We start from the raw sequence: 26,393 nt of genomic DNA on the forward strand, positions 1-26,393 counted from the left end.
CTTCAACAGTAGCCTAGGGACGCGGCGCTCTTGGAGCGGTCTGGGCTGCTGGCCACTCTGGGCTGGTCCGCCTGAAGGTATCTAGGCCTGTCCAGCAACCGAGTCGCTCCCGGGACCAGTCCTTCCCCTACCTGGTTAGGACTGAGTTAGCTCTGAGTTTGGCGCCCTTCTTTCCTGGGACACTAGGACATCATGCCACCCCGCCTTTGCATCACCGGAAGAGAACGAAAGGCTTTGAACTCAGACCTTAGCAGACTTGGCTGCCTGATCTTACACTTGTGTGACCTTGGGCAGGTGACACCGCCTCTCCCAGTCTCAGTCTTCTTTTAAATCCTTAGGACCCAAGTATTGGCCTTTATAGCTCACCTTCCTAACAGAAAAGGTGTTCCCATTATTGAATGAATAATGAATGTATGCATGAATGAATGGATCTCCTGGTACCTGTTCATTTTGGTTTCTTTTACTTGAGGCAACTTTCCTGAGCCTCAAAACCTTCACAGAGCCTTCACTCACCCAAACCCTGAAAGCACTGGCAATGGAATTCTGGAGCTATGGGCAGATGTCCCAACTAGATATAGAGAAAATATCCATGCCAAGTGGCTGCCCATAATCAAGTCCTCAGTGTCCTTCTGGATTATTTTCAAAGCTTCCTAAGCAGGGCTGAGTCCCTAGCCCAGCCTTCACACCTCTGTCAAAGATCCTTCTGAAATGCAAACCTAATCCTGCCACTCCCCTGCCTAAAGTCTTTCAGTTGCTTCTCCCTGCCTATAGGATAAAGTCCAAACTCTTCAGTTTGACACCTCTTAATCTGGTTTCTGAGTTCTAATCCTCTCCCCCATTCTCACAGATCCTGAGGTTTAGTCATACTACACTCTGGCTGACGTCCCAGTGCACTATTTCACTCCTTCACTTCTTTTCATGGGCTGTTCCCTCCTATTTGCCTAGGGACTTCTAATCATCCTTTAAGTCTCTTTCTGAATCTCTTCCTAATCCCCTTTGGCAGAGCTAACATACTTTCTCTATGCTTCTGAAGTTATGTATCTGTATTTCTGTATTGCATTGTACTATGATGTCCTGTCCTCTTTACCTGTCTGTCTCCTCTGTCAGCCAAGCAGTAGGAGGGGAAAACATCACTCTTTTTTTTTTTTCCCTGAATCCTGTGCACACAACATAATGCTTAGTATTCTGTAGGTACCTAGTAAGTAGTTGTGAAATGACTAAATTCTTCCATGCACACACACTGCTGGACATAGATGAGGAGTCCAAGAATAACAAGCAGGAGTTGTGGCAATCTTTCTGGCATTGCTGTTAATGTTTCTTAGCTAGCTGCTTAATTCTTTCTATGGGGATAGGTGGGAGGGGGGAGAGAATTGAACCCAGGCCTTGAGAATACCAAGCAAGCACTCCCAGCCTTTCTCCTCTCATAGCTGCTTAATTCTTTCATGTTTTTTTGTTCATCTTTGGCAGAACTCAGTTTGAACTCAGGGGTTTGCACTTACTAGACAGGTGCTCTACCACCTTCATTCTCCAGCCCTATTTCTGGCTTTTTGAGACAGGGCCTCACTATGTAGCCCAAGGCTGTCCTCAAACTCACAATCCTCCTGCCTTAGCCTCTCTAGTGCTGGGATTACAGGCATGTACCATCACGCCCAGTTCTTTCATAATTTTTATGATTAATTTTTAAGATTCTTCTCTCAGGTTTAGAAGCTCCAGCAAAGCATTTTTCCTGGAGTATTAGTGATTATACAAATTATTGTTAGATTTTACAATCTTTGACCAGGCATGGTGGTACATGCATGCAATCCTAGCACTCAGGAGACTGAGGAAGGAGGACTGAAAGTCCAAGGACAGCCTGGGGTATGTAGTGAGACCCTGTCTCAAAAAAAAAAATTCTACAGGCTTAGACACTGCACACGCACACACACATGCACACATATGCGTGGTAGCAGGCAAAGTTCCTTCTCCCTCTCAGAGAATAAAGGCTGAAATCGATTTCCTTGAGATTCACCTATGAGCTTCTCTAGGGTACAAGGTACAACATGATAAGCCAGCACCCTCTTCTGCATTTGGAGCTTCCAGGGCACAGCATTGCTTCATGGGACAGAAACTCATGAATATATGTTGCAGCAGGGTTCAAAAGAGAATTTTTTTGTATTGGTTTTAAGTGAGGGTATTATTTCTTTATTTCTTTTTTTAAATTTTTATTTTATTCATATGTGCATACAATGTTTGAATAATTTCTCCCTCCTTCCCCCACCCCCTCCCTTACCCCCCCACCCTCTCCCTCTCCCCCCCACCCCCTCGCTACCCAGCAGAAACTATTCTGCCCTTATCTCTAATTTTGTTGAAGAGAGAGTATAAGGAATAATAGGAAGGACCAAGGGTTTTTGCTGGTTGAGATAAGGATAGCTATACAGGGAGTTGACTCACATTGATTTCCTGTGCATGGGTGTTACCTTCTAAGTTAATTCTTCTTGAACTAACCTTTTCTCTAGTTCCTGGTCCCCCTTTCCTATTGGCCTCAGTTGCCCCAAAGTATCTGCTTTAGTTTCTCTGCATTGAGGGCAACAAATACCGTTTAGTTTCTTAGGTGTCTTACCTATCCTCATATCTCCCTTGTGTGTTCTCGCTTTATCATGTGATCAAAGTCCAATCCCCTTGTTGTGTTTGCCCTTGATCTAATGTCTACATATGAGGGAGAACATAAGATTTTTGGTCTTTTGGGCCAGGCTAACCTCACTCAGAATGATGTTCTCCAATTCCATCCATTTACCAGCGAATGATAACATTTCATTCTTCTTCGTGGCTGCATAAAATTTCATTGTGTATAGATACCACATTTTCTTAATCCATTCGTCAGTGGTGGGACATCTTGGCTGTTTCCATAACTTGGCTATTGTGAATAGCTCTGCAATAAACATGGGTGTGCAGGTGCCTCTGGAGTCACCTGTGTCAGTCTTTTGGGTATATCCCCAAGAGTGGTATTGCTGGATCAAATGGTAGATCAATGTCTAGCTTTTTAAGTAGCCTCCAAATTTTTTTCCAGAGTGGTTGTACTAGTTTACATTCCCACCAACAGTGTAAGAGGGTTCCTTTTTCCCTTTTTCCCCTGCATCCTCGCCAACACCTGTTGTTGGTGGTGTTGCTGATGATGGCTATTCTAACAGGGGTGAGGTGGAATCTTAGTGTGGTTTTAATTTACATTTCCTTTATTACTAGAGATGGTGAGCATTTTTCATGTGTTTTTTGGCCATTTGAACTTCTTCCAAAAGAGAATTTTTAAAGAAAACATTTGCGTTGTAAACTATACATTAAAAGGGTATATAAATCTATGTCTATGGTTTAAAGAAAAATAATGAAAGGAATGCCCTTACTCACCACCCAACTTAAGAAATGAAAAAACCATATGTGGGCCTCCTGGATCATCAGTCAGTTAACTACAACTATCCTGAATTATGTATCAATCATTCCCTTGTTTTCAGTATAGTTTCAATATGCATGAGCATACATATAATTTTGTTCATTTTTTAAATTGAGAAAAGGTGTATTTGCTTTCAAGTTACATAAGAAAGAAATTTTTAGAAAGGATTAAGTGCCTCCATTAATGGAAAACACCATGCAATTGTCAGCTTACCTTGAATAACACGCATGGCATTCTTTTTTCTTACCTCTATCCCCTAGTATTCATATGTGTGGTCTGTATGATCTAAACCATATGCTCACAACCTTGCTTATATATTTGTGAATATTACTGATGAGGTAGTAGATGGGCTTTAGCCTGTCCTTCTGTGGGCTCCTTAAAATAGGGACTATGCACTAGAGTCACTATATATTACCTATGATACCTGGATTCTATCTATATCTGCCTATGTTACCATTCACTTGTAATGAAAACTACTGGATAGATGAATATATCTAGGCTCGGCAGAGTGGCTCAAGTGGAAGAGTACCTCCCTAGCAAGTGTGAGGCCCTGAGTTCAAACCCCAGTGCCACCCCCCCTTAAAAAAAATACATAGTGAAAATCTAGACATGTTTTTGGGAGAGAGGTTGCCTATTTTTTAACTTAATAGAAATGAAATCACAGTGTCTCTATCATTCTATGATTGACTTCTTACACTTCACACTGTGTTTTGAGGATTTTATCCATGTTGATAAGGTGAGCCATAGCACATTGGTTTTCATTGCTGTATTTTACAATAGTCACTCTATCTCCCAAGCTAAAGAACAACATGGCAAAATTTGGGTGATGTTTGAGGGTAGATGAGTTTGGACAGGATGCTCTCTCCAGGCTTGTCACAGATGGGCCCTTTCGACCCAGCAACCAGCCTTCCCAACAGCGTTCCAACCTCTGCTGCAGGGACAGGCTGTACAGCCCATCCTTCCTGCCTATATGAGACGCCATGTTTTGGGGCTGGGCAGAATTCAGTTTCCTGAGGATGCTGGAGGGTCTAGAGGAAAGATGATCACTTTGGAGCCTCACTGGGGAATTTTGAAGCAGAGAGCAGGAGCTTTCCACTGGAGGCCAGGGCAATGGGAGAAGCTAGGCAACCCAGCCTCCAAATGTTCAAAGAGCTCCTTGGGTCCTGGACAAGGACAGAAAAGATGGTATTTCAGGAAGATCCTCTCAAAGCTGGTTTTCAGGGCACCTGAAATAACAGGGGCCAGCCAACCAGCTCAGGGCCCCTATTTGCATATTCATAAGACCCCCATGCTGGTTGGCTGTGTTAAGCAGCCCCCAAGGTCCCCAGCAGGGTTGGGTCTGTCAGATGGTGCCTCGCATTGAGAAGGGATAGGAGGTTCTCCTCACCAGCCACAGCACCAGGCCCACTTGGGGAGGAAGCAAGGAAACCAAAATCACTTCCTGACCCTGGCTGTGTCTGCCCAAGGCTGGTGAAGACTGAGCCACGGCATTCCTGGGCGTTTGGACCTCCCCCAGGACTCTTCTCAGTGAGTAACGCTGTTCCTTCCATTTGCCTTGCCAGAGTCCTTTTTCTATTATTAGAGAATGTTTGTTATGAAAGTTTTCAGATATTAACTTATTGTTAATATGCTGCCATATTGCCTCATCTGTTTTTGTTGGCTAAGATACTTTCAAGTAAATTCCAGACATGAGATCTTTCATTCCTTATCTCACTCTGGAGTACCTGAGAGGCATTTCTGGAGTCCCCTTGAGGATATTCTTTCTGTAGGTTCTCACACCAGTCCTTGATTGAAGAGGTGATTATCACTGTCACTTTAGAAATGTGGGACCAGCAGAAAGTGTGGCTCTAGGGCAAATGTCTGGAGTAGAGCCGGACTCCCTTCTTCTAGTCGAGGCACCTGGACAGCCACACGAAAGCAATTTTGATGTCCAGGAGTGTTTTTCTAGACAGCTATGAGGCATCACAGTCACTGTGTGGCCTTTGGCATGTCACTTCATCTCTCTGGGTTCCTGTTTCCTTGTCCATGCTGCAAGATTCAAGAATCCTTAGCACTGGTCTGTGATGTTTTCAAGAAAATGACAAAAGTCAGGTCAAGAGTTTTTTCACAAACCTAAATTTATTTGTATGTTATACCCTTCCTCCTTTTTAAGAAACAGAATGGTTAGCTGGGCACCAATGGCTCATGCCTGTAATCCTAGCTACTCAGGAAGCAGCGATCGGGAGGATCGCGTTTTGAAGCCAGCCAGGGCAAATAGTTTGTGAGATCATGTCTCGGAAAAAACCCATCATAAAAAAGGGCTGGTAGAGTGACTCAAAGTGTAGGCCCTGGGTTCAAACCCCAGTACTGCAAAAATAAAACAAAAATCCAAAAAACAAAATGGTTGATTCTTTTGTTTTATGAAGTAGACATGATAGAAGATTGTAATCTTTTCATACTTTTTTGGGTACCCTTACCTGCAAAATAAAATGTCGGCAACTCCCCAGGTGGCCTAATTCTTTCTTTTTTCGCAGAGCTGGGGGACCTTGTGCATGCTAGGCTAGTGCTCTACCACTGAATTGCATCCCTCGTTCCACTTTTTCTTCCTTTCATTTTTATTAATGATTGAAGTCTGAAAGTCTGGAAACCACTCACTCTACCAGATGCTTCTTAAGCCCCTGCTTAGTGCTACAGTTCTATGGCTGTGGGGCCTCTGATCCACCCAAGGAGGAGAGGAAACTGCCATCGAAGAAGTGTCTGTTCCTAGTGCTGGGGAACATAAGGCCCTTGGCGTGGGTTACCACATGGGACCCTTGCCACAAGCCTAAGAGACAGACTGTTACCAACTCCATTTTATAGACAGAGAAACTCAGTGGGGAGATAGGCAGGTAATTTGCATAAGGTCAGGAAAGAGCTAGCCATTCTGAGGTAGGTCCAGCAGCTAACTGAACATTCTACAGTTCACAGCTGATGGTGCCACAGTCTGCTGGGGCAGTTGTGTCTGTGTCTGTCTATGGACAGGGCTGTGTGGACTGAACCTGTCAGTCTGACCCCCTCTGTCAATTTTTGCCATTGGTCAAAGCAGTGGAGAGAGCTGCTGAGGGCTGGACCAGAGATAATGAGGTGGCCCTTAGCTTGCAGCAGACTGGAGACAATGCAGAGGGCCTCTCATCTTAGAGAATGAAACAGAGATGAGGTTGTACATGAAGACACCTTAGTATAGCATAAAAATGCTGTAGGACTTTGAGATGTGCTACTCTGAACGAGTCTTATACTGGCAGCTAAAGTTAGTTGGATCTAGTATTTGGATGAGAAGTAAGTTAAGAACACTGTGGATAAAACAAAACTGTATTTGTATATAAATGTGACTGAGTGGTCATTATTATGAATTGCCAGTGGAGGGTCCTTAGCATGTCTTGTGACATCTGCTTAGGATAAGGCATTTTCTTCCATGTTTCTCCAAAGAGATTTGTGGTTACATGTATTTACTAAGGCACAAGGCTGGTCCAGGTGGAATCTAACTGAATACAGGAAACAAATGAACAAAGTACTGAAAGACAAACTCAAGAAGCAGACAGGAACTTTATCACCTTCTTGTGTAAATCTGAATCGAGCCTCAGCGACAGTGACGAGAATGAGTTAGCATTTCTTAGGTTCACAAGGTGCCTTTCATGTTAAGGAGTCCCCATAGCCCACCTGGCTTTATGGATTGGCTCCAGGGTGCCCTGGCTGGAATGTGCTGTTGCCTAAATATGCATGCACTGCAGAAGGGGAGGCGAAGCCCAGAGCTGCTGCTCTCTCCTCAGCTGGCCTCATGGGCCAGCTTTGCCCCACTTGGACAGAATTTCGGGAGAGCTCCAGAGATATCTCAAGGAAGGGCACAGACTCACAGGGAGAAGGGCTGCCATGTTCAGAAATCAGAGCAGTTGACAAAGCTGCAGACTCTGGCTGTTTCCTTTTAGTGCCTGCTCATGGGTTCCATGAGCAGCAAGGAGGCATTGCACGGCTTCTCTCTTCTATCAGTTACTTGAACTTCAACCTCAGCCTCATTTTATACCTTCTGGCTATAAAATCCTATGTAACTTTGCTGCTGTCTCTCAAGCTCTGTGTTCTACATTTTTTTGTAGCTAAATTTGTTTCTCTATTGGAGCTTTTTATGTGTGGTACCCAGGAATGTATACTTGGGAAGGAATCAATGACAGAAAATGCTGGTTGTTACTTTTTAAAATATATGCTTTATTTTTTAGAGCAGTTCCATGTTCACAGCAAAATTCAATGAAAAGTACAGAGACTTCCCATATATTTCCTGACCCCGACATGCATGCATCCAAATTTTTAATAATGGCAAGGGTTGCCTTTTGTTTTTTTTTTCTTCTTGTTGTTGTTTGTTTTCTAAAGGTTGCCTTTTTAAAATTACGAAACATATCCATTGAAAAAGTGGAAAATTCAGAAAAGTAAAAAAGACAAAATAGAGGAAAAGATTACTCATGGTTCCATTTTCCATAAATAACTACTGCTGATATTTTGATGTATTTCTTTCCTCTCCTTTGCATTTTTAATATCGGATTTTCTCTTAACTCTCCTTAAATTATTATAAAATAATGTTACAGAAACTCTACTTAAATATTACTTAAATGAGCTGGGAGTGGTGGTAGAGCACTTGTCTAATGAGTGTGAGATCTTGAGCTCAAATCCCAGTACTGCCAAAAAAAAAAGATAATATCATGTAGATATTATCATACTATACATACTTAATAATTTTTAAAAGTATTTTCTATGCTTATAATTAATATAGGATGACCATCTTTGACATAAAATCATGGGTACAGCCATCATTTTCTTGGCCTGAGTTTAGACACATAAAGTCACTAACTCAAATAATATAAAATATTTTAAATTTCTTAATATATGCACATAAATATTTTCCCAAAATATATAGAAAACAAGCAATATTACTAAGAATAAAAGAAATACAAATAATGAGATAACAATTGTACCCATCATTATTGGCAAAAATTAAAAAGACAATTCTCAGAGTTGATGAAGATAGGGGAATGTGTTCTTTATATTAGTATGAGAGCAGTTAGTAGGAAAGCAAATATAACACATGAACGTATTCCTTTTGTTCGTTTGGGTTTTTTTGCGGTGCTGGGGTTTGAACTCCAGGCCTACACTTTGAGTCAGTCCACTAGCCCTATTTTTTTATGAAGGGTTTTTCAAGATAAGGTCTTGTGTAACTATTTGCCTGGGCTGGCTTTGAACCATGATCCTCCTGATCTCTGCCTCCTGAGTAGCTAGGATTATAGTTGTGAGTCACCTGCACTCAGCATGAACATAGTCTTATAAAAATTTAATTTCTATAGAAATATGAAGAGAAAAATTGAAAGTTTTCCTACCATTTCTCATCTCTACCCTCAATCAGTTGGTACATTGCTTTCCTATCCTTTGCATTTTTAATACCGAATTTTCATGGGATTTCATATCTGTAATCCCAGTACTAGGAAAGGAGGTAGAGGCAGGAGAATTGAAGGTTCAAGGCCAACCTGGGCTACATAGCAAGAAAAAACCATGATGAAACAAACGGGGGGGGGCAGTTTAAGAGTCCCCCAAAGACATATGAGGAATGTTAATCCTGATATTATTCATAATAACAATAGCTAACATTTTCCAGCAATTGCTACATACCAGGAGTTGTTCTAAAAATATATGTTAGCTCAGTGGATCCTTAAAAGAGTCATCAGTAACAGTAAGTATTATGCTAAGAAAACTGAGATACAAGGCTAGTTAAGTGTCTTGGGGGTTCACGAGTTCATCCTCCATACTATATTGTTTGTACTATAATAAATAGTGAAAACATAGGAAAAAACTTGTCTATCTACCAAAAGAGAAGTTAAAAATAGAAAAATAAAATAAAAGCTTATGTAAACCAAGAAAGAGACATTATTAATAATTATGATATATTTATACCATGGACTGCTTTCACAGTGTCATTGAGGATTCACATTCATTGATTGACATGAAAGAGAAAAAAGGAAACAACAATAAAGGAAAAAAAAAGAGAAAAAAGGAGGCTATAGAATTATGTATCTATACAACCATTTAAAAAATTACCCAATCATGAGAAATTATGCAAATTTCTTTGGACACATTGTAAACAGTTTGGAAAAAATGATGTGCACCCAAATGTTAACTGTGATTTTTCTCTGGGAGGCAGCTTGATAGTTGTCTTGTTTTCTCTTACGACATTTCTGTATGTGGGGAGTAAAGTGATCCTGCATCCCTCATAGAACCACAGATAAGCAATCAAGCTATTTTTAAAGGATTGTGACCGCTGCTGTTTCTGTCAGTGCTGGAGAGTGCTGCTGGTTGACGTTCAAACAGAAAGCATGGCTGCTGCTTCGTGCAGGCTCATGCTGGCCTCAGCACAGAGGTTTCCTGTTTCTCAGCAGCCTAGATGCACAGTTTCCATGATTGTCCCGCAGACATGGGCGTAAACTTCTCTCTGGGCACCCGATCACAGTGGAGTCTGGCTGCATTTCAAGTTTCTGGCCTAAGATATTTCTGTTCATTGTTGCTTCATTAAACACACAGGCCCTATCTCTTTCCCATCTGGGGCATGCAGGCTCCACGGAACCTCAGAAACAATAATTTAAACCACAAGTGGATTTGGTAAAGGTGTTAGCTCTATGCTCTTCTAATCTACCTGTCTGTCTGTCTGTCTCTCTGTATCAATTTTGTACCTTGCACAGGCTTTGTACTAGGTGCATGATGGATCCTCTGGCATCTATGGGGGATTGGTTCCAGGACCCCTCCTCCCACAGGCCAGAATCCTCACATGCTCAAGTGTCTTGTGGTGTAATATTTGCAATAGAACCTATGCATGCCTTACTATAAACTTTAAATCCTCTCTACATTACTTACAATGTAAATGGTGTGTAAATAATTGTCATACTGTGTTGTTTAGGGAATAATGACAAAAAACATCTCTACATTGGGGTGTAGCTTCAATGGTAGATTGCCTGCTTGGCAAGCATAAGGCCCTGAGTTCAAACCACAGTACTGCCAAAAAAAAAAAAAAAAGTCTGTACATAGATAATTAAAAAATTTTTTTCAGTCTGATTGGTTGGGACCTGTGGATCTGGAGGCCAACTGTTACACACTGAGAAGTATAGCTCAGTACAAACAAAGTGTTTATAGAACAATTTATTCAACTGAGTTAGCAAACATACTCAGGCATTACTTGGGGACACAGAGTGAGATCACCATCTAAAGAGAAGACATGTTAATGGCTTCAGAAAGGAGATGACATTTCCATTGAATTTTGAAAGAGAACTGGGTTACTCAGTGGAAAAGCGGAAGGGTGTCCAGGCCGATGGAATAGTACATGCAAAGACATGAAGCCTGGAGGAATGTGATCTGCTCAGGAAATGTCCAGACTCAGATCAAGACCACGTTTATAAAGAGCTGAGACATTTGGATCTGATCATTGATGGAAAGCTGGCAAAGACTTGATTCCATAAAGGAACATAAGCACATTCTAGAAAATTAATGTCACTGCCAACGTCATTGAGAAAACTGAAACAACCAGTTTCCATTGCCACCTGTGTCCACCTGCTTGCACCTCACACCCACTGCCCTCCCTCTTGCTGGGCAGATGAGCTGCACCCTCTCCTGCCTAAGTGAATACCTCCACATATGCACTAGGTCTCATCCCTTTCCTTCCTGCCCAAGGACATCGCTCCAGAAGACCTCTCTCTCTTGCCAGCATTGACAACTTTTATTTTTTTTGGTGGTTGTTGTTGTTGGTAGTGTTACTGGAGTTTGAACTCAGGGCCTTGTGCTTGCTAAGTAGGAGCGCTACCATTTGAGCCATGTCTCCAGTCCATCCCTCTTCTCCTTGAAAGCTATTTAATTGAAAATATATTCGCATGGAAATATCACAGTGAAACCCCCTTATGTAATCAATATACACTAATAAAAAAGAATCTCAATAAAAAAAAAAGAAAATATATTATATAGTCTGTATCACTATCGTACCATCCCTCTTGGTTAAAATATAAATTCTGAGCTAGGGGGAGTGGTGCATATCTGTAATTCCTGCACTTGGGAGGCTAAGGCAGGACAATCACTAGTTCAAGAGCAGCCTGCATATTGAGACCCCATCTGAAAAAAAAAAATCAATTCTGCCAGTCCAATCAATGATCATCAGCAGGAAAGAGCTACTGTGTGCCTAGTGATCCAGCCAAGCTCATCAGAGGATAAGATCTATTTTAAAAATAATTTTTCTTATTATACTAATTACATTCATTATTTAACTATCACAGGAAGTTAAGATGCTTCTCTCTTCAACAGGTGGCAAACCATCTACACTGTTTGAATAATGGATTATTTAATTTATATTCATTTGGCAAATCATCTATTTTGTTTTATTTTAGTTTTTCTTCTTCTGTGTTTTGGTAATACTGGGGCTTGAACTCAAGGTCTCACACTTTCTAGGTAGGCATACTACCACTTGAGCCACTCCTCCGGATGTTATTTTATTTTATTTTTTTGTCTTTTCTTTTTTATTGCTGGGGATCAAACCAGGGCTGTGTGCATGCTACACAAGCACTTTACCACTGAGCTACATCCCAGCCCATTTATTTTATTTTAAATTTTTATTTGCTTTTTGGCAGTATTGGAGTTTGAACTCAGGTCCTTGCACTTGCTAGGAAGGCTCTCTACCACCAGAGCCATGCCCCCCAGCCCTTTTTGGCTTTAGATGTTTTTTGGATAGGGTCTTGAGTTATTGCCTGGGCCACCTGGACTGTAATCTTCTTACCTATGCCTCCCAAGTAGCTGGTATTACAGGTATATACCACTACCCTAGCCCCAGCTGGCCTCGAACCACAATCTTCCTAATCACTATCTCCAGAGTAGCTGGATTTACAAGTGTGAACCACTGTGTCCAGTCTACAGGGGTCTTATTCAAAGCAAGAACCTCCTAATTGTTCAAACCCAAGAACCTAGTCCCCTCTCAGTGGCATTTTCTCCATGGTGGCACCGCTGCTACTGCCGCCTCCCACCCCCTGCCCTGGCCCTGGGCAGAACACAGGGAACTTGAATGTTTCTGCCAGTCACCCAGCACCCCCAAATGGAGGCAGAGGCCAAGTGTGCAGTGGTGAGCCTAGAACCCACTGGTCACAGAGAGGCTGAGAGGATGCCAAGTAAGCCTTAGGATAAAAGTAGGCAGAAGAAGCTCTCTACCAGCAGTTTTGCAAGAGAAGCAAAGGAGAAATTTATAAAAGAGGAAAAAATTCATTTACTCTAGTAAAGGGTGAACTGTCTTACTGGACAGTGAAGTCATGCAGGTCTCCTCCTCTTTAGGGAGAAAGCTGAGGTATGGTAGGGGTGGGAAGATTTGGAATCTTAATAACTGAATAACTGAGAGCTATTCTTGGCTTCCCAGTGTCAGTTTATTCATCTATAAAATGAGAGAATGACAAGGACTCTCAAGGCTAGTGTGACATGCAATGAGGTAACAGGTGAAGGACGTTTTGTAGATTCCAAGTGCTTCATAACTGTTTCCTGTTCCTCCTTTCTGTCAGAAGCCTCCTGGGTCAAGTCCAATGTACTAAGATACTTCGTGAGAATAAAGCATCTTTAGGTAGCCGTTCCTGAAATAGTCCCTCCTTCTTATCCCTTCTCTTCAGCTTCCAGCCCTGATTGTGCTCTTTCTTCATGGCAGGAATCATATCTGTTTCCCCCACTGGAATGCCAGTTCCCTGAGAGCAGACTCTGCCAGTCTCAATATGACTGTCTCTCCTGCATTAGGCCCAGGAGGCCTAATGCATAGCAGGTTCTCAATAAATAGTTGTTGAAAAAATAGTCTGTTTTTTCCAGGAGGCAGGGTGGCAACTGTAGTGGCCAGACAACAGTGGTTCTCAAACTTAGGTTTGCTTATTTCAAATCTAGGCTCCTGGCCCAGCACTGAGGGTCCAATTTAGGAGGTCTGGCTGGGCAAACTGAATTTGCTGTTTTAAACAAGTACCCAGGTGATTCTGTTGCCCCTTAGTCACTCTGGCTAGATCTGACAGATCTTGGTTTGACTTTAGCTTGCCACTTATTAGTTGAGTGACTTTAGGGCAGCAACTCCTCTGGGCCCATTTCCTTATTCGTAGATAATAGGGATGTTGGGTAATGGGTGTGAAGTTTTGGCCTAATGTCAGATCCTGAGGAAGGAACAGACCAGGGTGGTGGCCCAGGCTGTGGACTCAGTATTACAAAAGGTGCTATTGGATCCGCCTGGTCACCTGACCCAGCAGGGAGGAAGCTTCCAGAGGCTAGTGCCAGATGGTGGAAGTGAGCCTGTCATTATTTCTATTATTATTATTATTAGTGTTTATTGTTGTGCCCAGGCAGATATTTCTCCCTGAAGGTTCAGTCTTGGAATTGCCTGGTTTGAAATGGAGAATCTGCCCTACTCCAGATCTAATGAATTGACATCTGTATTTTACCAAGATTCTGAGGCCATCCTTTGTGCAGTCCAGGTCACATGTGCTGCTTTCTTCCTGTCTTGAATTTCAGGAGTCTGCTCAGAAGATTTGTAAATCCTGGCACTTCAGCATCTGAATCCTTCCTTCTCTGTGACAGCCGTTTCTCACCCTCCTGAGTGTGGACGGAGAAAGGCCCTGCAACTGAGAAGGTTGAGGGTGTGTGGTTCCTAAAGCCAGGTGATGGATCCAAATCCCATCTTGCTTTCTTCTCAATCCCGGACCTGCTCCTACCTGGAAGACCCCTGCATGGAAGGTGAGAGAAGCTTATCCTCCCAAGAGCTGGGCAGAGACTCCCCCTTTCTCTGGGACCAGCTGCCCAACTCCAGCCTTGCTGACCCTGACTGGTTTGGGAACGAGCACATCCAAGCAAAGAGGGCCAGAGTAGAGACCATCGTCCAAGGTGTGTGTCTCTCCCCCATCTCTCTAGTGCCAGAAAATGCCCACGCCAGGGACAGCCCATGCTACCCAGAGAAGGTCAGGGAACGGAAGAGGAAGCAGAGCCTTCCCATGCAGCAAAGCTCCCTTAGGTCAGGCCCTGTCCAAGACCAGGGCACTGGGATAGGGAGCCACCAGGTGAGACAACAGCTTCACCTGCTGAAGCAGCAGCTGAGACATCTTCAAGAGCACATCCTACAGGCTGCCAAGCCCGGGGCTCCAGTCCAGGGCCTGGGAGGCTCTGAGCAGGAAAGAGGCCCCCTGAGTGCAAAGAAGAGGAATGGATGTAGGTCTAGCCCCTGGGATATGGACAGTGATCACCACCAGGACTTCCAAGGAGGAGAAAAGCACAGAATGGCTGAGATTGGACACCAGTCAGAGGAGCCCAGTTTCCTTCCTTCTGGAGCATGGGCAGTGCTGGAGATCCTGAGGAAGGAACTGACCAGGGTGGTGGCCCAGGCTGTGGACTCAGTATTACAAAAGGTGCTATTGGATCCGCCTGGTCACCTGACCCAGCAGGGAAGAAGCTTCCAGAGGCTAGTGCCAGATGGTAGAAGTGAGCCTTCACTTTCTGGAGGAGGTGCCTGTAAAGATCTACCTGCTCTGGCCACCGCCTTGCCCAGGAGGGTCCAGCCACAAGCTGGGGTTTCTTTGGGAAATTTATCACTGGCCAACCCTCTGGATTCTCCTACATACCCAGTCTCTTCAAGAAGGGTCACCAAACCCTATCAGGGTCCTGCAGCAAACTGTCCCTTCACTGTACCCTCCCACATCCAGGAAAGTCATATTCTTAATCGGTTACTGGGTCATGGGTCCAATGGCCATTGGAGCAGAGGTCCTCCCCAGGATGCATCTTCCCAAAGTTGCCCATCCCCACAGTCTGCCCAGCAGCCTTGGGTTTTGAACCCAAGGCTCCCCCTGCCTTTCACAGCAGCACATCTGGAGAGCCAGCCTCTCCTTCCCTCTGTGAAGATGGAGCAAGGAGTTCTGCAGGCTGTCACTGATGCTCTTCCTTTCTCTTCCATCCACATATCCTTTTCTGGTCATTGAAGTTTTTGTGGTCACTGCCCAGAGAAGCAGGAAAACTGGAAGTTGAGGAGGAGGTGGACAAATAACTATATTACATACAGAATAGCTTTGTTGTCCTTGTTTTTTTTAACTTTTTTTTTTCAGTAGTGGAGGGATTGAACTCAGGGCCTTATACTTTTAGTTTGTTTTTCAGATAAGCTCTCACATCTCACACTTTTGCCCAGGCCAGCCTCAGCCTGTGATCTTCCTACCTCTGGTTCCCATATATCTGGGATTATAGGCATGCATTATCATGCTGGGCTTTGCCCATGTTCATCTTCTTTTTAAAACATTTTTGGTGGTCCTGGGGTTTGAACTCAAGATTTTGTGCTTGCTAGGCAGGCACTCTACCACTTGAATAATGCTCTCAGCCCTTTTTGCTTTAGTTATTTTTGGGATAGGGTCTCACTTTTTGCCCAGGCTGGCCTGAACCACAATCCTACTTGTGCTTCCTGTTTGGCTAATAGTCATGTGCCACCACACCCAGTTTATTTATTTATTTGTTTATTTTTATTGGTTGAGATGGGGTTTTGCTAACTTTTTCCCTGGGCTGGACTTGAACCATAATCCTCCCAATCTCTGCCTCCTGTGTAGCTTGAGCTACTGTGTCCCACTCCCATGGCCTTCTTCATGTTGCATCTGGACCTCCTTCCCGTGTTTCATAGCCTACTGGTGGTGTGACTGAGTGGAAACCACATTTTAGGATTTAAGGATCCCCGGGAAGGTTCATTTACTTTTGTGGCCCATCAGATTCTGCCACAACTGACTTAGTCATTTGAGTCTAAGAGGGTTTTGTTTGTTTGCTTTAAACTCAAATGGGTTTCCAAAATAAGATACTCTATGAAGGAGGAACTCTGTAATTTGGCTTCCAACTGCCTATACTCCCAGGCCAGAGGGTCAAAGGATTGACTTCATCTGAGGTATGGCTTCCCCAGCCTCATAGCTCTACAAGCCAAAGGCCTGCATTATCTAGATAATTCATGGATAATACATGAGGGACCAGGAACTTCTGGGGCAAAAGAGTTGTTTTCCTCAGAGACTGAACCCCCAAAAAGCAGCTGGAAGAGGTGAGAAGCCTTCAGTTTAAGGCATAGTTTTCAAGCCACAGTCACCTGGGAGCTGGGCACAGGAGGGAGAGGAGACCCCTTCTCCTGGAGAAGCCTGAGAGGCTTGGGCTGGCCTGAAGCAGTCTGGATCTTGCTACATCTTTTTCAGAGTCCTTAGGCAGACCCCACTCTCTTAAGCAGTGTTTCCCAGAGTAACCCTCAGGATATTACTAGTTGTTGAGTTAGAAGAAAGCGTCACTTGGGTAAATACTGGGTTTGCTTCTTTACTGTGGGACTTCTCAAAGCCTTTCACATGCTGAAGTATGAATGCAAAGCTCCGAGAGAATGTAGTAGCCCCAAACTCTTGTGACTAAAGAGCCCTCTTCCAATAAGCATTTTGTGGACTAAAATTCCTGAGAACATATTTTGGATGTTTATGTATTTATTTATTTTTAGTGACCTTTGCTCACACTGCTGTTTATCATGGACAGCATTAGTCCCAGCCTCCAGCAGTCCATGTGTCTGGAGTCTCATATCCAGGTATGAACCTGTTTTCTGCCTGGCAGGTGCAGGGCCATAAATGGGGGCCGGCTCACTACCAGTCAGAGCCTGCTCTTGGGTCCTAAATGTTATGTGCGCCCCCTGCTGGTCTCAGGTGTTAGAAACACTCCAAAGCTCAGGCTTCTCTGAAAGGCAGTGAGCAATCTTAAAACCAACGCTAAAAACACTTCCTTTGGGGCTGGCGGAGTGGCTCAAGTGGTAGCGTCAGGTGGTGAATTTAAACCTCAGTATCGAAAAAAAAAAAAAAAAGCCAATCACTGCCTCTTCAGGAAGTAGGAATCCTCTTGGAGGTAAAAAGAGAGCAGCATAGACTTGATTTTCAGTATGAGAACTCTACCTGTCTGGGCCTTTAATGAGAGGCCACTGGTTAGACTCCCTACCGAATTCAGGCAGCAGGACGCAACCTCTCCAAGGAGACGGTCCCCCAGAGGTTTGTTATTTGCCAGGCATCCCTGCCTAGTGAAATGACTGGGCTCAGAGAGAGGTCCCTGCTGACCTAAACCAGGCCTGGTTGCATGGGTGAGTGAGTGCGTGTCCACCCCTGAGATGTCCTGCCTTCCCAACTATCCCCTTCCTCCATGCCTGTATGCCACACTAGAGATTGACTCTTATGAAAGCCACTGAGCAGGCTGCTTTAAAGTAGAAAAGAATGTTCCCAGGGCCACGCCAACCCTGGGTGGGTAATGAGGGTTCCATGAATGTACCCATCACTACTCAGCCACAATTCTGAAACCCCAAAAAAGCTCTTTTCCCTATGACCCCCCTCCCAAGATTGATTCAAACAACTTTTCTTGTGGCAAAATCTGACCTATACAGACTGGAGCCTATTTACAGAAGCCTGAATAATCATACATTTTGCCGTGAGAATATTAGTGCATTGAATTTCAGACTGCCTGTGCTGTGGAGGTCCACTATATCACACACACACACACACACACACACACACACACACACACACACACACATGCGCGCGCGCGTGCATTACCTTCATAAAATAACAGAAATTCTGAAATCTGACTCCACATGGCCCAGTGTTTCAGATAAGGGGTTGTGGGCCTGGATTAGCCCATATTCCTCATGCATCCTAGGACCAGGTATCTGAGAGGCAGAGGCAGAGGCAGAGAAACAAACTAACTTCCCACAGTCACAAGACAGACAAGGAGCCAATATCCAAAATGATTTGATGGCTAAGCACAAACTTTAACCACTACACTATACATCTTAAAAAGGAGGCCCAGAAAACTTAGGTAGCTTGCCCCGGGTCACACAGCTAATAGGTGGCCAAATCAATATTTGAATCTAGATTCTTTGGGTCCCCAAAGATTCTTTCCATAGTATTTATGAACCTGAATGAAGGGCAAGAAGTGGGGTCAATGGGGCAGGGGACAGGGATCTTCCCAGCAGCAGCCTCAGTCAGCTATAACCATAGTCAGTGGATTTGATTTCTTTTGGCTAAACCTATTTATCCTACTGCTAAGTCTTAATTGTGCTAAAGCTATAGCTCACAGGCCTGGTACCCAAGGTTACTCTGTAGGATGCTTCTTATCCAGAATGGGGACTGTCCCTGAGAATGCTAAGTGTTCTTACATGAGGGTCTTTATTTTCCTCCCACTCTGGTGCTGAGGAGTAATACCACAGCCCCTCTGCCCTTGTTAAAGGGAAGGAATCTGTCCTTGAGGTGAAGTATGGACTATAATTTCCATATAGGTGTGGATTAAGATTGACCATCCACTCACTCTTTCACCCAACACCATTTATTGAGCACCTACTATGTGCCTAGCACTGGAATAGGCATGATAAAAAGATACAGTTCTTGCCCTCAAAGAGCTCACAGTCTAAATAGGGAGACAATACATGCAGTAAAAATTCCAATAAAGTCATTGCAACAATACAGGTTTATAAAAGGACCCTTGGGAGTCCCGGGTAACCAAGGTCTAATTTGGCAAGGAAAGATTCCATGGGGGATAAAGCTTCTGAGCTGGGGCTTGATGGAAGAGGGAAAGTTCTATCAGGCAGTAGTGGTGAGGTGGGGTGGCATGGGGTGAGGCAGATGCAGCAGAGTTGGACCTTCTCCATCAAGCAGGAACACAATGGGAATAGTTCAGCCTGGCTAGATCCTTGCTGGGTTGCACCTGCAAAGGCAACTAGAATGAGAGCCAGAGTGAAGGCCATCCAGATCGCTCCACTTGTTTTACAAATGAGGAAGTTGAGGCAGAGGGGAAGTAAATGTCTACTTGGGGCTTCAAAATTGATTGTCCAAGATAGAGGTGCCACCTCCATCCCATTTTGAAAAAGGACACATACAAATTACAGCAAATTATATTTGATGTCATGCATGCCATATGATATGTAACTTTCTACACATCAAGGCTTTTTTTTTTTTAATTCTTCAACTTAACTGCATGGTATGGTTTCTAGCTTATCTAATCAGTTTCCAGAGAAAGAAAAATGGAGCAAATTCTCCATTCAGCTAAGAAAAAAAAAAAAAGAATAAAACAGAAAGCACAAGGACTTTTGGATTATCTGGTAAGATTATTTGATAAACTGGTGTTTTAAAGGGTTACTTTTCCTTGACACTAAAACAAATCCAGGAAGGCCTAAACCCTGGTCACTTGAAGAAGGCCAAACTAATGTTTTTCTTCACACGGTACCCCAGCTCTAACCTCCTGAAGGCTTATTTCCCTGATGTTCAGGTAAAGCCACTCAGAGTTTAAGCCTCTGCAAAACTCCCATGTGCTCAATGTGTGGCAGGTCCTAGGTCCCTGAAGGTACACTTCAAGCTCTCTTCATATTGTTGATAGAACTGATGCCATCTCTACTTCTGAGACTGCTCTTGCACGAGGGAGGTTGGGTATCTGAATTTTTGTACCTTTGGGCAGAAGAAAATCCCAGAACCACAAGGGAGGTGGAGAGAAACACTACTTAAGTGGAATCTTTGGCCTAGTTTTCTATCCTTGCTGGGGACCTTATGAAAAAGAAAGTACAGAGTAGATAAATATATAAAATGTAGTAAGACACTGTCAAACTTTCTTGCTGTGTTTCAAAACTAAAAGTATATACAGATCAAATTGTGATAGTATGGAAAATCAAACTGATCGTTGAAACCAAACATTGCCTGTTCCCACAGAAACAGAGGGCCTCCATAATCCTGGGTGTTGGGTTAGGGGATTCTTACCAACCCATACCCTTACCCCTTCCCTTGGCCCTTTACTCAGGCAGAAGGCTCTGGGGCTGCCATGCTGGCAAGTTTCCTTGACTCTAGACTGTCCCAAAGTTACACTTAAAACACCACAAAAAGGTTCTCATGGGTAAAAACCTTTATAAATGTAGTATGTAAGAATTATTTTCTAATGACACAGCATAGACTTGGCAAACGACTATGGCTTCTTTTCCAAAGGAAGGCCCTGTTAGAGTTGGTTGAAGCCATTCACATTTACCCCATGTTGAACTGGACACTAACAGTTCTGATTCTGAGCTCCTCATGGCAAATGTCTGACTTTGATGGATCTCGTTTGCACAGTTCAACCGCTGCATTACTTCCCAGATGATCAAGTGGTTCAGCAACTTTCGTGAATTTTATTACATCCAAACGGAAAAATTTGCCCGGCAAGCAATTTCAGATGGTGTGACAAATCCCAAAATGCTAATGGTTCTCCGTGATTCAGAACTTTTTCGAGCTCTCAATGTGCACTATAACAAGGGAAATGACTTTGAGGTAAGACAATGTACTGGGTCCCGTGAGGTCTGAGCTGTGTCTTCCCTGTATGATTTGATTGGTGTTTTGTTTTGTTTTGTTTTTAAAAAAAGATCCCCTCTGTGTTTGTCCTTAAGTCAGTGAGAATCATGGTGGTTTGAGGCCAGTATCTGTATCATCCACAAAGATTACAGCCTCAACATCTCCCAGGCAACAAACATGGATACAGCAGTCTTTCTGCTCAAACTGCAGCACCGGCCTGTCAGGTGCCTGTATTCTAGACTTATTACTCTGTAGTTATCAAGTTACAGAATTTGTTGACCTCAGTGCCTTTGTTTTGCTCAGTGCCAGGAGTCTCTATACTAAAAGCTAGGCTCAGGTATAGCACCTCATCTTGGCCTAGTTTTTTTTTTAAACAACAATTTCTGCTGTTATTGTCACTGAGCTTTTACCTGTATTCTCACTTGAACAATTTATTTGTGGTCCTTCCGTGGAAAATCGCCTCAAACTCTTTCTGGAGATAACAATGCTTAAGCTTTGCAGCCCCTAGGGATCTCTGTGAAGGCACATTGGTGACACCTTAGAGGTAAAACTGTCAGAAAAGGATAAGCCTAGGTGTCATTGGTGTGAAATCTGTCACGAGACATGCACAGCCTCTTGGGCAGCTAACAGCTGTTAGGCTGGCATCTTATTATGCAGGTGCTGTGTGTCTGGTCACAGACTGCATTCTCCCCTTGCCTTTCTCACTTGACTGTAATCACAACGGCAATTTATTGATACCTCTAAGAACGTTAAGAACTGCTGGACCCAATGCCCAGCTAGAGTATGTATGGAGACCTAAACCTACCTATGGAAAGGGGTCAGGGCAAGTGTGGGATGGCAGGACTGTCATCTTTCTACATGGGAATGGTCATTTGGCAGGCAGGGGTGGCAAACCCCAGACCATGCTGGATCTGGAGGAACTGTGGGACCTCATTCGATATGGGGCAGCCTTGGTGAGGGTTCAGGAACAGTTGGCTTTGGAAGCGGGAATGTAAGTCCTTGAGATCCAGACCTAAATGGTGGTGGGATGAGGTATGACAGTCATAGCTTGGGAGCATTCCTAAGGAAAAGAATGCTAAAACAAACCCTTTGAACCATAGATTTCATTTCATTTCCTAAAAAGTACCAGCATTAGTGGACTGAGTTCCTCCTACAAAGGTAGCATCTCTAATACAATTTTCCCAGGGCTGTCTCACTGGAATGGTCAGTTTAAGGTTTGTGTTTGACGAAGGAGCTAGGGATTCCTAGGGCTGCAGAATCAGAGGGCAAAGAGCAGGTATACTCTTTGCCTACCGCCCAAGGACCAGGTGACATCAGCCAGTGGGCTCTGTGTAGTGCTAGCACTTCCAGTCTCACATCTTCTCTTCCTTGGGGGTCTCTTTGGGGATGCAGGTCCCAGACTGTTTCTTGGAAATCGCCAGCCTGACGTTACAGGAGTTCTTCAGGGCTGTCTCCGCAGGGAAAGACTCAGATCCTTCCTGGAAGAAACCCATTTACAAAATTATTTCAAAACTGGACAGTGATATCCCAGAGGTATTCAAATCTTCCAGCTATCCCTAGAAGCTGTTTCCAGAGTTAAGATCAAAGACAATGAGTAACTGGGCAGGATTTCCTGAGTTTGTCTCAAATGGCACTTTAGCTGTAGTCACATAAAAAGGGCACAAGGACCCCATACCCCAAGTAGGCACTATTACTAGTTTGATCAAAGATTTAACTTTATAGTATATCAACTAAGTGTATGAACAGGTTGGTAGTGTATTTAAAAAGAAACACAAATTTGGAATCAGAAGACTTGGAATGTCAATTCCACTGTTGCCAGATGGGAACTTCCTGGTATCTCTGTACCTGAAAAATGAGGTTATAAGAATTAAAAGCTAAAATGTCTTAAAGTACTCTGTGACATGGGGACACAAATGTTAGCAATGCCCCACCCCCATCCCCCAGCTTTCAGATAAGTTTATCTTATTTGAAGTTTTTACAAATGGTTGGTTTTTTTATTTCAATTACCCATTTCTCAAACTCCATCTATTTGCTAGACATTTTCACACATATTATCTTTAAGCTTTTCACCCTGAAAAGTGGAAATTATTCTCATTTTTAAAATGACTTCAGTTTTTGAACTGTGAGGTGACTCCTCAAAAGCTGAGGTTGGACACTCAGGCTGGTCAGGGAGTTTGGAGGAGCACACAGCCTTGTGGCCAGACTGAGTACTGAGCCTCCCCACGAAGACACTCAGGACCTCGAACAGGAGCCTATCCTTAGTAAGCATCCAGCAAAGTGGCACTATCATCTGAGAGCCCTGCCTGGCACTTAGGAATGCTTCAAGATTTTTACTGATGGTTTCAGCAAAGCAGGCAGAAACTTCCTGAAGGACTTGAGCATTGCTGGTTGTTCACACTGTGTGGTGGAAGAGTTGATCAGCTGGACAACCTTTATAGTTTCTATTTGAACAATGAAATTGATGCCCCACCTTGCTATGCGCACAAGAAATGGAACTTGAAAGGGCCTTAGGAGATCGTCTGATCTACCCTGCTTACCTCAGGGAAGAAACTGAGGCCTAAGCAGGAGGCTAGCACAGGTTGTGTACAGTTTCACAAGAGATGAACATCATAACTGGGACAAACAGCACCATACACCGAAATGGAGATTTTCCCACTCTACAAAGGAATTATATTCATGAATGAACTTCTGCAGGTGAAGGGATTCGTGAAATCCACACTTTCTTCCCTACTGGCCAACACAAATTGTGACTCACTCTGTGCACATAGGCAAGAGATCTGCAAAGCTAAGCAACTCCAACTGTCTTCTAAATTAATCAGAATCAGTGCTGGAAGCACTGCCAAAGGTGGGTGGGCTGGGGGTAATACATAGCTCAGGATTTGTAGTCCTGAATAAGGGGTGTCTGTGACTGCATTAGCGAACTTGCTTCCCATCTACATAAAACAGTTCCATATTCAGTGACTTCACTTGCACAACTTTTGGGGGGAGGTGCAAGCTGCGAAAGATGAGAAAAAAACTCCCCGAACTTGTTAGATAGATCAACATAAAAAGGTATGAAAACAACTTTCCTCTGAATTGTTTCTTTAGCTGAAAAGAGAAATAAAATATGCCCAGTCCAAACCAGTCTTTGCAAATTATTTATGATTTGTTTTTGTTTTTGTGCTGCAGATTGAATCTAGGGTCTCATGTTAAGCATGTGCTCCATCACTAAGCTACAACCCACCTAAGGGGTATGTTTAAATGCCCTTCAATACATCCAATTATACCCATACAATCATTGCTCTACTTTGGCTCTACTTTCACAAAGTCCCCTATCCAAACGAAGGAATCCATCAAACCCAAGATTCAAACATCGGCAAGGACTGAGTACCCTGGGGAAGGGTAATCAGTTCTGTTTGGAAACAGAAGAACCACTCTCCAGAGTGATCTATTGAAGATATTCACAGGAAACAACTCCAAATTCACATGATTGTCCAATATGGATCAGCTCGCTTCTTTGTCCCAAACCTGAAATTCATTAGTGTATGTTTTAAAGATTGAGCCAAGCTACCTCCAGGGCAGTGAACCTTATCCCAACGACCAATTAGATGAAATGTGCAAGCTCAAATTGAAAACATTTGTGTACTGCAGCCTTTCCAGGACATGTTCTCTAACCACTGAGCTAAACACAGAAGAATGTACAAATACATACAGTCTGCCAGCAGAAGAATTCTATTTTATTACAGTTTCTGTTTCTATCAAGTATAGCTCTTGCAGTGTTGGGGCACACAATCTGAATGTAAGCCGAGCTGGATATTATGTTCTTTCAGCAGTCAAAACACTGCCAAAGGTCTGGTCAGTCTTTCCATTAAGGTATATGTGGGTGCTGTTCGTTCCCAAATTAGACATTCACAGTCTGGTCAAGTGCTGCATAATTGTCTAATCTTTCAGTGGCGGATGACAGGCCTGGTCTGTGGTGTGTGATGACAATTGCCCTTAAGAGTAAACACTCAATTACCAATTAAAAGTAGGCAGTTAATTGGCATTCCACGCAGGGAAAGGTTCATTAGGAACTTTTAGTTCAAACATGGTTCCAGATAGTATGCACAACTCCAAATTAGGATCAAACAGTGGGAGGCCAAAGCCATCTCCTGGGAATAAAAAGGGTGCCTGAACCATTTTTCCCCCACCAAAGAAAGGGCAGACAATACTCTTTCGTATTGTCTTTGTTATAAGGATCCTTAGAAAAACTAATTTAAAATAACACTTCTTTAACCTAATTTTCCATATCTTTAGAAAATATTTCTTTAAAAATCCATTTTATAAAATTAGGTAAAATTTTGGTAGTCAAGTTTCCTGAAGTCCTAAATATTCTGAATTTTCATAATTATTGATTCTAGCCCTTTAGAGTTTTGACCCTTTGCTCTGTAAAGCAGATCATAGTTTGATGATATATGAATTCAATTCAAAGCAAAACACTTTGATGTTTTCATACAAACTGTTAAATATTTACATGTATTTCACAAATGCAACATTTTCTCAGTGCTGAGAAACATTAAGGAAATATAGTCAGCGATGGGTGGAAAACAAATACTTTAGCTAAAATAAATTATAGCTCTGCCAGATAGGCTGGTGATTAAATTAAATACATTTGAATTTGAAAAGTGCTCTACAATTTTTTTTTCCTTTTCTTTCTTTTTTTGGTGCTGGGAACTGAATCCAGGGCATCATGTGTGCTTAGCTCACTCTCTACCACTGAGCCGCACCCTCAGTCAGTGTGCTACAATTCTTAATTGCTTTCAGGCTTGATGCTTTGTGGATAAGATAAGCTTGCAACAAGATGGCAAACGTCATACTTCTTGTGAAAGTATTACAATATTCTTGGTCAGATTTACCACAGGTCTATAAAGAATGAGCTCTTGTGACCTACTCGAGAGCATTAATAAATGCTACATCCCTGAGGTAGAGCATACACTCTACTTACAAATATTACGTGCTCACTGTGGAAGAAAATTCATGAAGAGTATTTTCCAGGGTTAGACAATTCCTATAAAGAAGAAAAAGATCTTTCAGACTATATAACCTAAACATTCTAATCAAGCGCCCAGAAGTTGAGTGTTCAGTCATAATTAAAAAAAACCCAAAACCTTTGCCGGGTGCCCGCTGGCTCATACCTGTAATCCTAGCTACTCAGGGGGCAGAGATCAGGATTGTGGTTTGAAGCCAGCCTGGCACATAAACTTTGCAAGACCCTATCCTGAAAAAACCCATTACAAAAAAGGGCTGGTGGAGTGGCTCAAGGTGTAGGCCCTGAGTTCAAGCGCTGGTACAGTTATTAAAAAACAAAACACCAAAACCCAAGCAGATGCCTGCCTCAGAGGAAGAAAGGATGTGTGTGATGAAAGGCTGCAGGCAAGCACAATGAAAACAGAAAGGACACATCCCACCCCAGCTTTATGAGTCCCAGAGTTTGTCTTTTCTTGCACCAGATCTTTTGGGGGTTACTTTATTTCTCATGATCCCACCTCTTTATGCTCACACTCTTGTTTTGCCATTTTCAAATTTTCTAGTCACTCTTAAACAAATGTCAGTTCTTATTCTTCCCTTGGAAATAAATTTTTTTCCTCCTATTT

At 43.1% G+C, this 26,393-nt stretch overlaps 1 protein-coding gene across 1 annotated transcript; it reads left to right on the plus strand.

Moving 5' to 3' along the window:
- The first annotated feature begins 4,782 nt into the window (after positions 1–4,782).
- Prox2 (prospero homeobox 2) lies at positions 4,783–23,940 on the plus strand. The gene is made up of 5 exons (XM_020175623.2): positions 4,783–4,948; positions 13,967–15,399; positions 19,631–19,738; positions 20,566–20,760; positions 22,174–23,940. Exons 2-5 carry the CDS (start codon positions 14,116–14,118, stop codon positions 22,339–22,341), a joined length of 1,755 nt encoding a protein of 584 aa, XP_020031212.1. The 5' UTR covers positions 4,783–4,948; positions 13,967–14,115; the 3' UTR covers positions 22,342–23,940.
- The last annotated feature ends 2,453 nt before the right edge of the window (positions 23,941–26,393 follow it).

The sequence above is a fragment of the Castor canadensis genome, chromosome 3, assembly GCF_047511655.1.
Source record: "Castor canadensis chromosome 3, mCasCan1.hap1v2, whole genome shotgun sequence".
Lineage (NCBI taxonomy): Eukaryota > Metazoa > Chordata > Mammalia > Rodentia > Castoridae > Castor > Castor canadensis.

Excerpts from the sequence above, each read along its gene's own strand:
- Prox2 (XM_020175623.2), top strand. The coding sequence starts at position 14,116 with ATGGATCCAAATCCCATCTTGCTTTCTTCTCAATCCCGGACCTGCTCC. Across the intron at positions 19,739-20,565 it reads CTTATTTCCCTGATGTTCAG|TTCAACCGCTGCATTACTTC; the intron begins GTAAAGCCACTC and ends TCGTTTGCACAG. Across the intron at positions 20,761-22,173 it reads ACAAGGGAAATGACTTTGAG|GTCCCAGACTGTTTCTTGGA; the intron begins GTAAGACAATGT and ends TTGGGGATGCAG.